Source organism: Dipodomys spectabilis, unplaced genomic scaffold, assembly GCF_019054845.1.
Source record: "Dipodomys spectabilis isolate Male_0828 unplaced genomic scaffold, ASM1905484v1 ptg000018l, whole genome shotgun sequence".
Taxonomy (NCBI): Eukaryota; Metazoa; Chordata; class Mammalia; order Rodentia; family Heteromyidae; genus Dipodomys; species Dipodomys spectabilis.
In genome coordinates this window covers 17,011,970-17,027,401 of record NW_024870695.1, presented here as the reverse complement: position 1 = coordinate 17,027,401, position 15,432 = coordinate 17,011,970, and the positions used below count along the sequence as shown (strand labels likewise).

Genomic DNA, 15,432 nt, shown 5'->3' with positions numbered 1-15,432 from the left:
CAGATGGTAGGCTCATTGGTCATCTCGCACCCTGGGGGTGTGGCCTTCCCTAGGAGGCCGTCCTGCCTTGGGCAGCCAATGGCGTCGGGGGGCAGGGCAGGGGCGGAGTCAGCCAGCGAGGACCCGGGGTGCGGGGCGGGGAGGGCGGGGAATGGCTACGCCGCCCGGAGCTGTGTGACGCGGGCGGGCGCGTGCACCCCCACGGAGAGGATGGGGGGCAGGGAGGAGGATATAAAACGAGAGGCGGGGCGCGCGCCGCGGCAGAAGGAGCGAAGCTCTGGCCCGGCACGGAGTGGGCACGGTACGGGGACGCTGGGCCGGGGCACCGGGCTGAAGGTGGACCAGTGAGCGCGCTCGCCTGACCTCCGTCCCCGCCACCCCGAGCCAGAAGCGGCGAGCTCCCCGCGGCCCGCCCGAAGGCCTCGGTCCCCCGTCCGGCGGCGGCGCGCCCCGTCTTGCACTCTGTCTGCTCGCCGCGGCCGACCCGCCCGCGCCCCCCGCCCCGCCGCCCCTTCTCCCCCGCCCCGCCGCGGGTCTGTGGCGGACGCAGCCCCGAAGCAGCCCGTAAGTATCGCGGGGCGGCGGGCGGCCGGGCGGCGGCTCCGAGGGAGGGGCTGCAGCGTCGTCGAGCCCGGGGTTGGAGGAAGGGAGGCGCTCGGGGACGACCCGGCCCGGGAGGAGGTGGCGGTGCTCGGACCCTCGGGGAGAGCGGTTCGAAGCCCGGCCCGGCGGGTGATCGGCGACGGGCTGCGCGGGGCCAGCTGATGAGGATCGGAGGTTGGGTGCCCGGGGGTGGCGGGGCGGGGGGGGGGGGGAGCGGGCGACCTCGCGGGGGTGGGGTGGAGGGAGGTGGGGGGGAGTGGGCAGCACTGGGCGGGGCGGGGGGGGCGTCCTTGGGAGCCGGTGGCCACCGAGGCTGGAAACATGGTGCCAGGGGACCGGTGCTCCCCGGGCGCTGGCCGGGTCCCAGGAGCTGCGGGCGGGGGGGGGGGGGGGGGCGGGGAGCGGCGGGTCGGGTTACGGCGGGGGAGGGGAGCGGCTGACCCGGCTCGGGCCGGCGCCCCGACCTGCCCGGTGCCCGGTGCCCACGGGGAAGACAGGCCGCCTCTCCATTTCCCCTGGCCGCGCTCCTCCTCCCGCAACAGCTCGTACTCTTCCTCCTCCTCCTCTTCTTCTTCCTCCTCCTCCTCCCCCCCTTGCCGCTGCCGCCGTCGTAAAGCGCTCGGGCTCCCGGGGCTGTGAGCAGAAATCTAATGAGACCCAACTGGCTGTTTATGTAATTCTTCGCACTCCTGTCTTCAGGCGTTGCTTTCCGAACCATCCCAGCCTGGATTTTTGCTCGGCTGCACCTTCAAGCAATCGAGAGCTTCACCAGCTCCCTTCTGCCCGACACCCATGGCTTTTTGTTTGTCTGGGTTCTTTTTGGCTTTTTTTTTTCTTTTTGCTTGGAAAGTGTTTTTTTTTTGGGGGGGGGGGGGTGGTGGTGGTGGTAAACGGGTTCTTTTCCCATTGTCACCACGAATTTGGAAAATGGAACAGACGGTTCAAGGCCGGCTTCTTTTTTGATGTGGTGGTTGTTTAATGCCCTTTTATAATCAAACCTCAGTGTACAAACAGATCTCCTTTGGAAATATCTTCTGTTTGCCCTTGATCTTTTCTTATCCCCACCCAGTGCTGATCCAGCAAACGTTTAAAGGTCGCCCTAATCGTACCAGTCACTCTTTCCGAGCTGTTCTCTGGTCGTTGGGGGTGGGGCCGGAGTGGGGGGGGCTCTTTAAAATCCAGTGCAGCTAGGAAACATGGCCTTTTAAATACAGTAATCAGTAAGAGTTTTTAAAAAGTGGTTGTTGCTTTTGTTATTATACTGGCTGCTGAAAAGGAAATGTCCGATTGGGGAGGGGAAGAAGAAGCTGAGAAGATAGCTAGAGAAGAAGGGCAGTTATTTGTGTGTGTGTGTGTGTGTGTGTGTGTGTGTGTGTGTGTGTGTGTGTGTGTATCCTTAGTATGTTTAGGATCACAACTACTTAAAGTAATTTGGCTCATTTATGAGGGTGACAGTTCTTTTGGCACTTTTCATCTCAGCATCGTGTACTCCGAAAAATCCAACATAATTTTGCTGACTTGCAAATGTCTAAATGTTTAACATAGAGCAGATTTAAACCAAGTATGCCCAAAAGTTCTATATATTACAGAATACAGTTCTAAAAAAGTACTATTCTCAGGCATCTGTCCAGGAGATTTTTGAACTTCAATAAAGAGCTTACTATTATCTATTCCTGTATTTAGTACTGATTATATTTTCCAGGCTCTCTAACCTAACATTCTCAAAAGAGAAATTACTCTAGGATTAAATTTAAAAAGCCCATGAGACATTCCCTTGATCTTATTTGGACGTGTTTGCTTTTGTTTTGTTTTGTTTTTTCTTAAAGGAACAAGACCACTCAAGGTGAAGGATAATCTACTAATACCAGCACTTTGAATGAGAATTTGTTTCTCTGCCACAAATTGAGCTTTTTTTTTTTTTTTTTTTGTGGAGGAGTTGAAAGAAACTTAACTTTGTGGCATAGCAGCTATGCAGCTTGAAATCCAAGTAGCACTCAATTTTATTATTTCATATCTGTACAATAAGCTTCCCAGGAGACGAGTCAACATTTTTGGTGAAGAGCTTGAAAGACTTCTGAAGAAGAAATATGAAGGGCACTGGTATCCTGAAAAGCCATACAAAGGCTCAGGGTTTAGATGTATACATGTAGGGGAGAAAGTGGACCCAGTGATCGAGCAAGCATCCAAAGAGAGTGGTTTGGACATTGATGATGTTCGTGGCAATCTGCCACAGGATCTTAGTGTTTGGATCGACCCATTTGAGGTTTCCTACCAAATTGGTGAAAAGGGACCAGTGAAGGTGCTCTATGTGGATGATAATAATGAAAATGGATGTGAGTTGGATAAGGAGATCAAAAACAGCTTCAACCCCGAGGCCCAGGTCTTTATGCCCATAAGCGACCCAGCCTCCTCCGCGTCAAGCTCTCCATCGCCTCCCTTCGGTCACTCTGCTGCTGTGAGTCCGACCTTCATGCCCCGCTCCACCCAGCCTTTAACCTTTACCACTGCCACTTTTGCTGCCACCAAGTTCGGCTCTACCAAAATGAAGAACAGTGGCCGGAGCAACAAGGTTGCACGTACTTCTCCCATCAACCTGGGCCTGAATGTGAACGACCTCCTGAAGCAGAAAGCCATCTCTTCCTCAATGCACTCTCTGTATGGGCTGGGCCTGGGCAGCCAACAGCCCCCACAGCAACAGCAGCAGCCAGCCCAGCCCCCACCGCTCCCCCCTCCGCCACAGCAGCCGCAGCAGCAGAAAACCTCTGCTCTTTCTCCTAATGCCAAGGAATTTATTTTTCCTAATATGCAGGGTCAAGGTAGTAGTACCAATGGAATGTTCCCAGGTGACAGCCCCCTTAACCTCAGTCCTCTCCAGTACAGTAATGCCTTTGATGTGTTTGCAGCCTATGGAGGCCTCAATGACAAGTCTTTTGTAGATGGCTTGAATTTTAGCTTAAATAACATGCAGTATTCTAACCAGCAATTCCAGCCTGTGATGGCTAACTAAAGAGAGAGAGAGAGAAAATGTATTGTACACATTAAACATGCACGGGCCCAAGGGGGAATTTTTTTCACCTCCTTGAGATTTTTTTTTTTAAAGCTTATAGTAAGGATACATTCAAGCTTGGTTACAAAAATAAAAACATGCATCGTTTTTCCTTTGCCAACCAAGCACAAAGTTATTTTACACTGACTGTATATTTTCAAGTATACTCTCAGATATGGCCTCTTACAGTATTTAAGATATAGCAAGGACATGGCTGATTTTTTTTTTTTTATAAAAAATTGGCACTAATAAGTGGGTTTATTGGTCTTTTCTAATTGTATAATTTAATTTAGTACAAAGTTTGTAAAATATCAGAGGATATATATATATTGTTTCTACGACATGGTATTGCATTTATATCTTTTTACTACAGTGATCTGTGACAGCAGCAGCTTCATGTATTTTTTTTACTGAAATTGTAAAATATCCATCTTAAAGACATCAGCTATTCTGAAAATTGTGTACAGGATATTCCTTTAGTGGTGGAATTAAAATGTACGAATATTTGCTTTTTCAAAAAAAATGTATTTTCTGTTAAAGGTTTAAAGATTTTTGCTATATATTATGGAAGAAAATGTAATCGTAAATATTAATTTTGTACCTATATTGTGCAATACTTGAAAAAAACGGTATAAAAGTATTTTGAGTCAGTGTCTTACATGTTAAGAGGGACTGAAATAGTTTATATTAAGTTTGTATTAAAATTCTTTAAAATTAAAAGGGCCTAGCGTGTGTTCTTTGTTTTTCAGCATGTACAAGAGAACTGGAGTCTAGTTGTAAATGCTAATAGGGAAGGAGGGTTTGACTCAGAGAGTCACCAAGGAATAATGGAAAACCGTGGCCCCATTGTGCACCAGAATAGTGTGCAGCATGGCCAGTGCCCTGGGCAACCTTATAACAGTCCTCGTCAGTCCGTGTTTGTTCCCCATGATGAGGCAGGTGTGTTAAGGCCAATCAACCCTATTTTATAACAATGTCATGCTGACATCTGGGAGGGCACCAGGGGATGCAATGAGATTCACTCGTGTAATCTGAGAGCATTTATTTGAAAAGGAGTATGGAGCGAGAGACAACGTAGGATCATTTTTCTGTTTTTAATTGGGAGATGAATCGCTCAGAAACTTGCTTAGACAAAGCAAATGACATAACTTGAAAATATTTAGATCTGTTTCTTAATCCCTTGTTTTTTTTTTTTATTGTAAAGATACTATACAGAGGGTTACAGTTACATGAGTGAGGTAATGAGTACACTTCCTATTGAGCATTGTTACCCCCTCCATTGTTTTCCCCCTACCATCCCTTCCCTCCCTACCTTCCCCCAGGTTCTTTTTTGTTGTTATTGTTAATCCCTTGTTTTTATACAAATACAAACCCCTTTGTACAACTACTTAATAAAAATAAAAGAAAAAATAGAGCACCCTAAGCTATGCATAGTAATATTTCCATATATATGTATATAGTAGATGTTGGTTCTATTCACCTTGTGTTACCAATCTTCACACTTGAAGTAGTTGGAGAAACTGTGATCAAGACCCATTCACATTTGGACTAGTCAATAGATGTTAGGATTTGTCTTCATTTCCCCAAAGTGTGTGTTTGTTTTTTTCTGCAAGTGATAGCCATTTTACTGCTTTTTGGGGTCTTGTTGATTAGTATAGGGTCTTGGTGGATGTTGTGTTTTTTTAGGCCAGTGAATTTTAAGAAACATCTTTAAAGTAGAATGAGTCACTTCACTATTTAAATGTCCATTGATATGGTATTGACAGAGCATTGGTGGGAAAATTGTCTTGAACAAGAAATAACAAATAATTCTTGTACTGTTAGAGTAAGAAACCAGCACTGCCTGGGTTACCAGTGAAATAAATTTGGTCCCAAATGAGGTTTTTGGACACCAGTTTACAAAAGCCTTTTGTTCCTCACTGATGCAGTGTAGAGCAATAAGAAGTTTTAAGGAAACAAGCACTGGGAATAAGCAAGCTGAACTGCTCTGTTAGCTCCATGGTGAGGCTTTTGTCCCTCAGTGGACAGAATGAGGCTAGGAAGAAGTATCAGAACCACGGGCCCGGTTGAGATCGAGTCTGCCAGCACTTACCAATGCTGAGCTTGGGTGATCATCAGGATTGAACAATGGTTTGGGCCTTGGGGAAAGGTTGAAAGAGCTCTTGTTGCTACAGACTGGCGATAAGCATAACTTTGAAGAACACTGCCCATAAATGAGAGTCTGCGTGAACATACTTGTTCTGAAAACCAGAATAAGATAGCATGTAAACAATAGATGTACTTGAGACTAGTACATCTTCAGATTCCAAATTCGGAGCTTAATATATTAATGTGTGAGATATTAGGGAAATTCCTTCTTGTCGATTTGTCATTTGGGAACTAGCAACTCAAAATTTTCGCTTGATTGGTTTTATGAAAACTCAGGAGTTTGAGTTTGGTATTCTTGAGGACTTTTTTTTTTTTCTTAAGAATGAACAAAGGCTCTTTTTTCATGCCTGTTTTGCTCATTTGGAATGGAAATTGTTCACACAAGGTGCTTTTGTCTAGCAGGTCTAAAGGAAAGCTTATGTCTTACTCCTAAATCGTCTTCTCCCTGTCATCCGGTTTTGGTCCTTTGCATGAACACTATTTTTGGTTGACAGTTTGAGGGGTGATTTTCATAGACGTTTGTGGCTCTGGTTACTGAACACTAGCAGCCTCTTGAGTGGCTTGTCCCTGTGTCCAACACAGCCTTACAGGTCCAGAAGCTCAGCAGCAGGGGCGGGGGGGAGGCAAATGAAATACTTTGCAATTTAACCTATTAACACTACCTTCACCTTGCCTTGCTAAACCAAATGCAGAGTGAAATCTTGAGTAGCTGCTATCTACATTAGAAAGCAAATGTAGACCTCTGTCAACGTCTCTTTTCTTTACCGAGAGACACTTTGAAGGTGATACTGTAGGATCCCCAGAGTTTTCTAATATGTATTGTTTGTTAATACCATTCACAAACAGGACCTTAACTGGGAGATTTAATCTAACAAACCTTCCTTCAGGACTTAGGCTATTTTAAAACAAGTTGACTTAAAAGGATAATGTGGCTTAGTGATAGAGTGCTTGCCTTGCATGCATGAAGCCCTGGGTTCAGTTCCTCAATACCACATAAACAGAAAAAGTTGGAGGTGGTGCTGTGGCTCAAGTAGTAGGGTGCTAACCTTGAGCAAAAGAAGCTCAGGGACAGTGCCCAGACCCTAAGTTCAAGCCCCAGGGTTGGCAGGAAAAAAAAAAAAAAAAAAAAGGCTGGTTGGAAACCTTATGTTCTCAAGCATCAATAGCAGAGGTACAGTATATCAAATACAGAACCGTCCCTAGAGAACCTGGGGAAGGGGCTGTCCACATCCCCTCTGCCCATAGCAAAATGTGACAGTGCTCATCTCCCTAAAATAAAATGGTGTGGTATTTGCATGCCACCTATGTACATCTTCCTGTATGCTAGCTCCTCTGTAGATGATTTATAGTACCTGGTACAATGTAAATCCTACATAACTAGTTAAACTGAATTGTTGAGGGAACAATGAAAGGAAGAGTTTGTACACATTGAAGTGCAGACAGGGTTTATTTTCAAATAATTTTGATAAAGAAGGCTTGATTATATCCTTGCTGGGCTGAAATGCATGCCTCCCAACCCTACCCTACCCTAGTAGGAGAAAAAAGGAGAAGGAAGTGACGTTGGGGTCAGTAGAGCACTCGCCTTGAGCTGAAGAGTGCAGGGACAGTGCCCAAGCCCAGAGTTCAAGCCCCACAACTGACAAAAGAGAAAAAAAAGAGAACAGAGGAGAAAAGCCTTGTGTAGAAAACATGTGACCAGGCATAGAGGTTTACACCTGTAATCCCAGCACTAGAGCTAGGCTGTGGCAGGAAGAGGCCAGAGATTCTAAAAAGTGAAACCTGTTTCAAAAGAAATGAGCAAAATGACACATACTTGAATAAATTGGTCCCAGAGGTCACTTGAGGGTCAGAGTTCTTTAATTGTTGTAATATATTGAGAAAATACAGTGTTTAAAGGATCACAGATCTGTGTGAGAGTAACTTGTGTTTACTGAGGCTTTTTTTCCTATTGGTGTAAATTATATAGGTAAATACTCACCTTGCACACTGGGAAGACAGAGACAGAAAAAGCTCAATTCATGCATTGCCTGGCCAAGAAGTGGCAGTGTGGGATTCAGACTCAAGTAGTGATTGCCAAGTTTATGCTCTTCAGCACTACGCCTTGTCTCCTCTGAGTTACTTTACTTTTCTGATTTGAAGCCCAGGGTTCTGGTAGGGGATAAAACCATTTTTGATCTATTAAGACTCAATTTATAGAATTCTTTCCTTCCTTTTTCCTTCTTTCCTCCCTTTCTTTCTTTCCTTCTTTTCTTTTTTTTTGTCGGTAGTAGGACCTGAATTCTTGGCCTGGGTGCTGTCCCTCAGCTCTTCAGCTTCAAGGCTAGTGCTCTACCACTTGAGCCATAACTTTTTCTGTTTATGTGGTGCTGAGGAATCGAACCCAGGGCCTCATGCATGCAGGGCAAGCACTCTACCACTGAGCCACCTTCCCAACCCCCTTCTTTCTTTTCCTTCCTTCCTTCTTTCCTTCCTTCCTTCCTTCTTTCTTTCTTTCTCTTTCTTTTCTTTCTTTCCTTCTTCCTTCCTTCCTTTCCTTCCTTCCTTTCTTTCTTTCTTTCTTTCTTTCTTTCTTTCTTTCTTTCTTTCTTTCTTTCTTTCTTTCTTTCTTCCTTTCCTTTCTTTCTTTTGTCAGTCATGAGGCTTGAACTTGGGGCCTGGATGCTGTCCCTGAGCTCTTTTGCTCAAGGCTAGCACTCTACCACTTTGAGCCACAGAACCACTTCTGGTTTTCTGGTGGTTAATTGAAGGTAAGTGTATCACAGACTTTCCTGACCAGGCTAGCTTTGAACTACAATCCTCAGATCCCAGCCTCCTGAGTAGCTAGAATTACAGGCATGAGCTACTGGTGCCTGGCACAACTTAATAATTCCTACAACAGTTTAAAGAGAAGGGTCTAGTAAGAGATTGTATATTGATCGTGTATATTAGTTTTGTACTACTAAGATAAAGTACCTGATTAAGAGAAAATGTTTCTTTTGCTCACTAAATTACCCTTACCAGTCCTAAAGGTTCTAGTCCAAGATGGAGTGATTTTTACCCCTCTGGTGGGGCACCAGATGGCAATAAGGAAGGGTGCCTGTGGAAGCAAACAATTCACAGTAAGAAAGACTTGATCCTTCACCCACAGCCGCAACAACTTAAGTACCTGCCAATGAGCCTCACCCACTTCTTAAAGACCCACAGCACCTCCCAATAGGTGACCCAGTCTTTTAACGCATAAACCTTTTGAGGTTACTATATTTAAAACATAGCATCATGCTCAGAAGTCATTTTTTTGGGGGGTAGGTCATGGGGCCTGGGTACTGCCCCTGAACTTTTATGCTCAGGGCTAGCAATAGACCACTTTGAACCACAACTCCATTTTTGTTTTTTGGGTGGTTAATTGGAGATAAGAGTCTCATAGATTTTCCTGCCCAGGCTGGCTTTGAACCACAATTCTCAGATCTCAACCTCCTTGAGTAGCTAGGATTACAGGCATGAACCATCAGTGCCCAGCAAGTCACGATATTTATGAGAGAGCTATTTAATTCTAATTTCCATTCATCATAAGCTAGACTATCTGGAAATGTTCTTAGAAATCATTAAGTTATATCAGTGCTATAATTTTGATGGTTTTCTTAATTCAGTCATAAATTACTTCTCTCATTTTAGAACCACTGGAGGATTCCCTGGGGTTAAAAAATGTAGATTTAATGGCCACATTACTTCTAAGTAAAATTAACCACAGACTCCCCTTTACCCTCCAGCCTGGTTTGTTGTGTTGTGTTTTGTTTTAAGGAAGAGTTTGTTTTGCCTCCTGACTTTGGAGGTTTCAGTCCTTGCTGGCAGGCAGCACTTCACATTCCAGCCTGCTTTTATAAATATTGCTTATCTACACTTACTGATAGATATCAAAGAAATGCCAAGTATTGATTCACAATATAGTAACCTTCAACAATATAGTCTTAATACCTAGAGACAGGGTCTTGCTATGATGCCTAGGATGGCTTGGAACTCAAAGTCCTCGAGTGCTAGGGATTACAGGTATGAACCACAGTATCTGACCCGATAATTTCTTTTTCTTTTTCTTTTTATGTGTATGCCAGTCCTGGGACTTGAACTCAGCACCTGGTTACTATCCCTGAACTTGTTTTGCTCAAGGCTAGAGCTCTTATCACTTGAGCCACAGCCTCACATATGTAATTGGAGACAAGAGTCTCAGAATATTTTTGGCCTGGCTGGCTTTGAACTGAGATGCTCAGATCTCAGCCTCTAGAGTAGCTAAGATTACAGCTGTGAGCCACCAGTGCCCAGCACTATATCTTCTTTTTTACATTACTTTGAAAGGTACCTTAAGGCAAATCTTTGTAAAACATGACAAATGGTCTTTTGCTTTTAAACCAAATGACTTCTCATTTAAGCTTGTTCTGAAAGTCTTTCCTAAAAACACTAAAAATACATTTTGATTTAAAATAGGCAATAACATTTTAGAAGCATAAACTATATAAACTTTCATGCCTTTTATTGTTGCTATTAGTTTTGTATATGTTCAGATTGACAGAAAGCCTTATTTTTAAAATGGCCCTCAAGAATTTCTTTAGTTTCCATATGAATTAATTCCTATTATACAAAGTTGCATGCTATTTAGGTTTTAGGGTTAGTTCGAATTTGCTTGTACTGAATATGGTTGAATCCTAAGATGGGCTTTTGAAAGTTTGGGCTGGGGATATTCTTGTTAGTAATGGAATTTGACTTATAAATAGAAACCTCTATAATTTCTCAATATTTGAATTTTAAGATTTTATATGTATATAAACTTTTTGTCAGCATATATTGTTCAAAGTAATTCCATTGTGATATTTCCAAGCATACTATATATGTATATATAATTTATTATATATATGTATAGTTTACTACTATTTTGGTGGTACTAGGGTTTGAATTCAGGGCCTCCCAGATGTAGGTATTCTGCCTACAATGTAAGCCACGTCCCCAATGTTTTTCTCTATCTCTGTCTCTCTCTCCTCTCTCATTTCATTTCATAGACTTGCTTAGGCCAGCCTGGACTGACATTTTCCACTTCACATCTGCCATGTAGCTTGTTGATTAAGATGGAGACTCGCTTAACTTTTATGCCAGGACTGGCCTTGAACCTTGATCATCCAGCTATCTATGTCCTAAGTGGCCAGGATTATAGGCATGAACTACGTTTTCTGACCTATTTCCTATTTTTTCTTTCTTTTTTGGGGGGATTGAACCCAAGACATTACAGTTGTTAGACAAGCACTTGACTGAGCTACATCCCGGGCCCTATTTCCTTTTTTTTTTTTTTTTTAATCTTCCATGGAGCTTGAACTCTGGGCCTGGATGCTGTCCTTCAGCTCTTCTGCAAAAGGTGAGCACTCTACCACTTGAGCCACAGCACCACTTCCTGGTTTTTGGGGCGTTTTTTGTTTGTTTTTTGTTGTTTCTTTGGGGGGGGTCCGGTCGTGGGGCCTGATCTCTGGGCCTGGATGCTGTCCTTCAGCTCTTCTGCAAAAGGTGAGCACTCTACCATTTGAGCCACAGAGCCACTTCCAGCTTTTTTCTTATGTGGTGCTGAGGAATCAAACCCAGGGCCTCAGGCATGCAAGGCAAGCACCCTACCACTGAGCTACCTTTCCAGCCCAAGGCTAGCATTCTACCCTTGAGCCACAGCACCACTTCCAGCTTCTTTCTTTTTGCTTATGTGGTGCTGAGGCATGGAACCGAGGGCCTTATGCATGCAAGGCAAGCACTCTACCACTGAGCCACCTTCCCAGCCCCAAGGGGGAGGGGGTTGTTTTTTTGTTTTGTTTTTTGGTTGGTCATGGGGTCTGAACTCTAGGCCTGGGCATTGTCCCTCAGCTCTTCAGCTCAAGGCTAGTGCTCTACCACTTGAGCCATAGCATCACTTCTGGCTTTTTCTGCTTATGTGGTGCTGAGGAATTGAACTCAGGGCCTCATGCATGCAAGGCAAGCACTCTACCACCGAGCCACCTTCTCAGCCCCCCCCCCCCAACTTCCTGTTTTCTAATGTCCTATTTTTTTGAGACAAGGTCTTGCTATGAGTCCATGCAGGATTCAAACTCATAATTACCCTGCCTCAGCTTCCTGTATGCTAGGATTACAGAAGATTTTATATTTTAGGAAACTTGTTTTTTTTTGTTGTTTTTTTTTGGGTCCCATCGTGGGGCCTGAACTCTGGGCCTGGGCGCTGTCCCTCAGCTCTTCAGCTCAAGGTTAGCGCTCTACCACTTGAGCCACAGTGCCATTTCCGGCTTTTTTGTTTTTGCTTATGTGGTGCTGAGGAATCGAACCCAGGGCCTCATGCATGCAAGGCAAGCGCTCTACCACTGAGCCACCTTCCCAGCCCCAAAACTTGCTTTCTATTAAAAATCTGAAATTATTTCACAATTGGGCAAACATCACAAAAAAATAAACAGCTCCTGTCTGGGAACTATTTGCTTAATCACGTAAAGTTGTTTGGCCCAGATGGCTCCGCAAGGGGGACAGTGCTATACTTCCAAGCCAGATGCCATGTGTCACTCCTCTCCTGTTATCCTAGCTGCTCAGGGGGCTAAGATCTGAAAATCAAGGTTCAAAGCCAGCTGGGACAGAAAAGTCTGTGAGACTCTCATTTCTCATTAACTACAAAAAAGCCAGAAGTACAGCTGTGGCTTAAGTGGTAGAGCACCAGCCTTGAGCAAAGAAGCTAAGGGACAACAGAGCCTAGGCCCTGAGTTCAAGCACTAGTACCAGCACCAGAGATTGGGGGGGGAGGGCAGGCAGGGCTGGGAGAGAGATCACTAAGTTATTATTTCTGCTTCTGAGGCACTGAGGAACTAGGGTTCTTTCTTGTAGATGGACAAGTTGACTTAGGCCCTCCAAACTAGCTGACTCCTTCTTGGGATGGGTCAGACACATTTGCTAAACTAACAGTATGAAGAGTGTGATGGCAGTTCTTCTTTCAGCAACACTGAGTCCTGGGAGTAGTCAGAAAGTAGCTGGGAGGTGGCCATGACACCTGGGTAATGGTGCTAGCCATATTACTTTGCAGAAGGGAAAAACACTGAGGCCTTGGAAGGAAAAACACGTTCCGTCTCGCATTATAAGTGCTTACTTCACTGGCAAAATATGACCCGTGTGAGATGAGAGAACAGGTGTGAAGTATTTTTAGACAACCCTTGGCGGGCATATGCCATAGGTCGCACCCCTTCTGTCGGCATACCCCTCAAGGGTTTCCAAAATAATTGTGGAAAAACCACATTGACAGAATGAGCTAGACTCTTGCTTCTATGTTTTGTTTTTGTTGTTTTACACTGAATATTAAAATCCAACCTAAACTTTCTTCCCAAGCCATCAAGTTGCAACTTTTTTTTTTTTTTTGGTCCACCATGGGGCTTGAACTCTAGTCCTGGAAGGTGTCCCTCAGCTCTTCAGCTCAAGGTGAGCTCTATACCACTTGAGCCACAGTACCACTTCAGTTTTCTGGTGGTTAATTGGAGATAAGAGTCTTATGGACTTTCTTGCCTGGACTGGCTTTGAACCTGGATCCTTAGAGCTCAGCCTCCTGAGTAGCTAGGATTATAGGCATGAGCCACCAGCTAAATTGCAACTTCTTTTTTTTTTTTTTTTTTGTCAGTCTTGGGCTTGAACTCTGGGCCTGGGCGCAGTCCCTCAGCTCTTCAGCTCAAGGCTAGCACTCTACCACTTGAGCCACAGCGCCACTTCCGGCTTTTTTCTTTTTGGTTATGTGGTGCTGAGGAATCGAACCCAGGGCCTCAGGCATGCAAGGCAAGCGCTCTACCACTGAGCCACCTTCCCAGCCCAGCTGCAACTATTTTTAAACACTGGATTTCTACATGTCCTTCTCTAGTTCTTGAGGTCCTCTTTTCTCTTCCTTCCTCAGTGCTATTGAGAGAACCAGAAAATGTGGCACCACAGACTCAGGGTTATGTGTCTTCCTAACGCCGAATTAGGATTTTGAAGTATTTCCTAATTCATTTAGGCCAGGAAGTATGAAAGATAGACATGTACCATTTCAGTCTCAGTTCTAGCAAATGAGTGAAAACCTATGTCTTCCTGGTGCCGATGGAAGAGACACCTGTAGTATGGTCTCATATGACTTAAGAAATTGGTCTCTGGTGACTCACACCTGTAACTCTAGATACTCAGGGGGCTGAGAGATCTGAGGATCAAAGTTCAAAGTTCATGGGCAGAAAAGCCTATATGACTCTTATCTCCAATTAATCATCAAAAAAACCAGAAGTGGAGCTGTAGCCCAAGTGGTAAAATACCAGCTTTTAAGTCCCAGTATTAGCGTGCACACACACACACACACATACACACACACAAATTAAATCAGAGGACCATGCAAATATTGTTCATTTTAGGACAGGGTCCAGATACCTTGTGACACAGGTTCAATAGTTCCTAGGCAAAGTCCCTTTTTCTGTTTTTCCTTAAATACAAGAAGTTGGATCAGATGACTTTTCCTCTCCATCCCTTCACCAGGCTTCAATTTATTTCTGGTCACAGTAGAGGTTGGGTTCTGTCTGCCCATGAATGTGCCTGTTCTTTTTCTACTCTGATTTCCACATCTGCCAACTTACGTGCAATGCTCACTCCCCACCAAAGCATACTGCCCACCTGCCTCTCTAAAGTTCTGTGGAGCCCAGTCCCTCCTTCCTCCCCACATCCTGTTTCAGTACTAAACCATCCCATACGATGCTTAGAAAGCTGCCATCCCAGGGCAGTCTTTCTAGAAACTAAGATGTCACCAGAGGCTCTTTAACCAGACTTTGAGGAAACAGTTTGTACACAGCTCTAAAGGATTTTACCTGGGGAAATTGCATCTTTCTATTAGGAAAGATTGGAAGACGTGAAAGAAGTGTTTCATTTGTTTATTTTTGTGACTCAGGAGAAGAGGCTCTTGTCATCTGAATATAAAAGTCCAAAGAAGTTTTCAGGTTCCTAAGGAGTAGAGAGATGAAAGATCTGACCTTTGTCCTGGGTGTCAAGGTGAAAAAGGTCTGGAGCCAGTGGCTTATGCCTGTGGCCAGACTGGGGCTTGAACTCAGGGCCAGGGCGCTGTCCCTGAACTCCTCCCCCCCCCCCCCATCCTGGGGCTCGAACTCAAGGCCTAGGCACTGTTCCTGAGCTTATTTTATACAAAGCTAGCACTCTACTTCTTTAAGCCACAATGCCACTTCCAACTTTTCCACTTTATGTGGTACTGAGGAATCGAACCCAGGGCTTTATGCATGCTAGGCAAGCACTCTACCACTGGGCCACCTTCCCAGCTTGTCCTTGAACTCTTGTGCTCAAGGTCAGCACTTTACCGCTTGAGCCCAGCAAAAGTGTTTAATTGGAGATATGAGTGTCACAGACTTTCCTGCTTAGACTGGCTTTGAACTGTGATCCTCAGATCTCACCTTCTTGAGTAGCTAGGACTATAGACATGAGCTACTAGGGCCCACCTTAGATGATCAGTCTTTGAGAAGGAACTATAGGCATTTCGCTACTGAGATGTTTGCTCCTGGCTTAATTTACTAGGGTTATGGTTGACTCAAGAGGCTCCTTTGGGCTAGGATTCCATTGTTGTTCCTATCTTCTTGCTCAGGTGAGATGTGATT

The 15,432-nt window shown here is 44.8% G+C and overlaps 1 protein-coding gene across 1 annotated transcript; it reads left to right on the top strand.

The window, feature by feature from the left end:
• Positions 1 to 266: 266 nt before the first annotated feature.
• On the top strand, positions 267 to 4,369 carry Tob1 (transducer of ERBB2, 1). Its single transcript, XM_042673672.1, has 2 exons — positions 267 to 564; positions 2,430 to 4,369. The coding sequence occupies exon 2, from the start codon at positions 2,573 to 2,575 to the stop codon at positions 3,608 to 3,610; it is 1,038 nt and encodes a 345-aa protein (XP_042529606.1). The 5' UTR covers positions 267 to 564; positions 2,430 to 2,572; the 3' UTR covers positions 3,611 to 4,369.
• Positions 4,370 to 15,432: the final 11,063 nt, after the last annotated feature.

Bases quoted from the DNA above. Each gene is read 5' to 3' on its own strand.
- Tob1 (XM_042673672.1), top strand. From the start codon at position 2,573: ATGCAGCTTGAAATCCAAGTAGCACTCAATTTTATTATTTCATATCTG.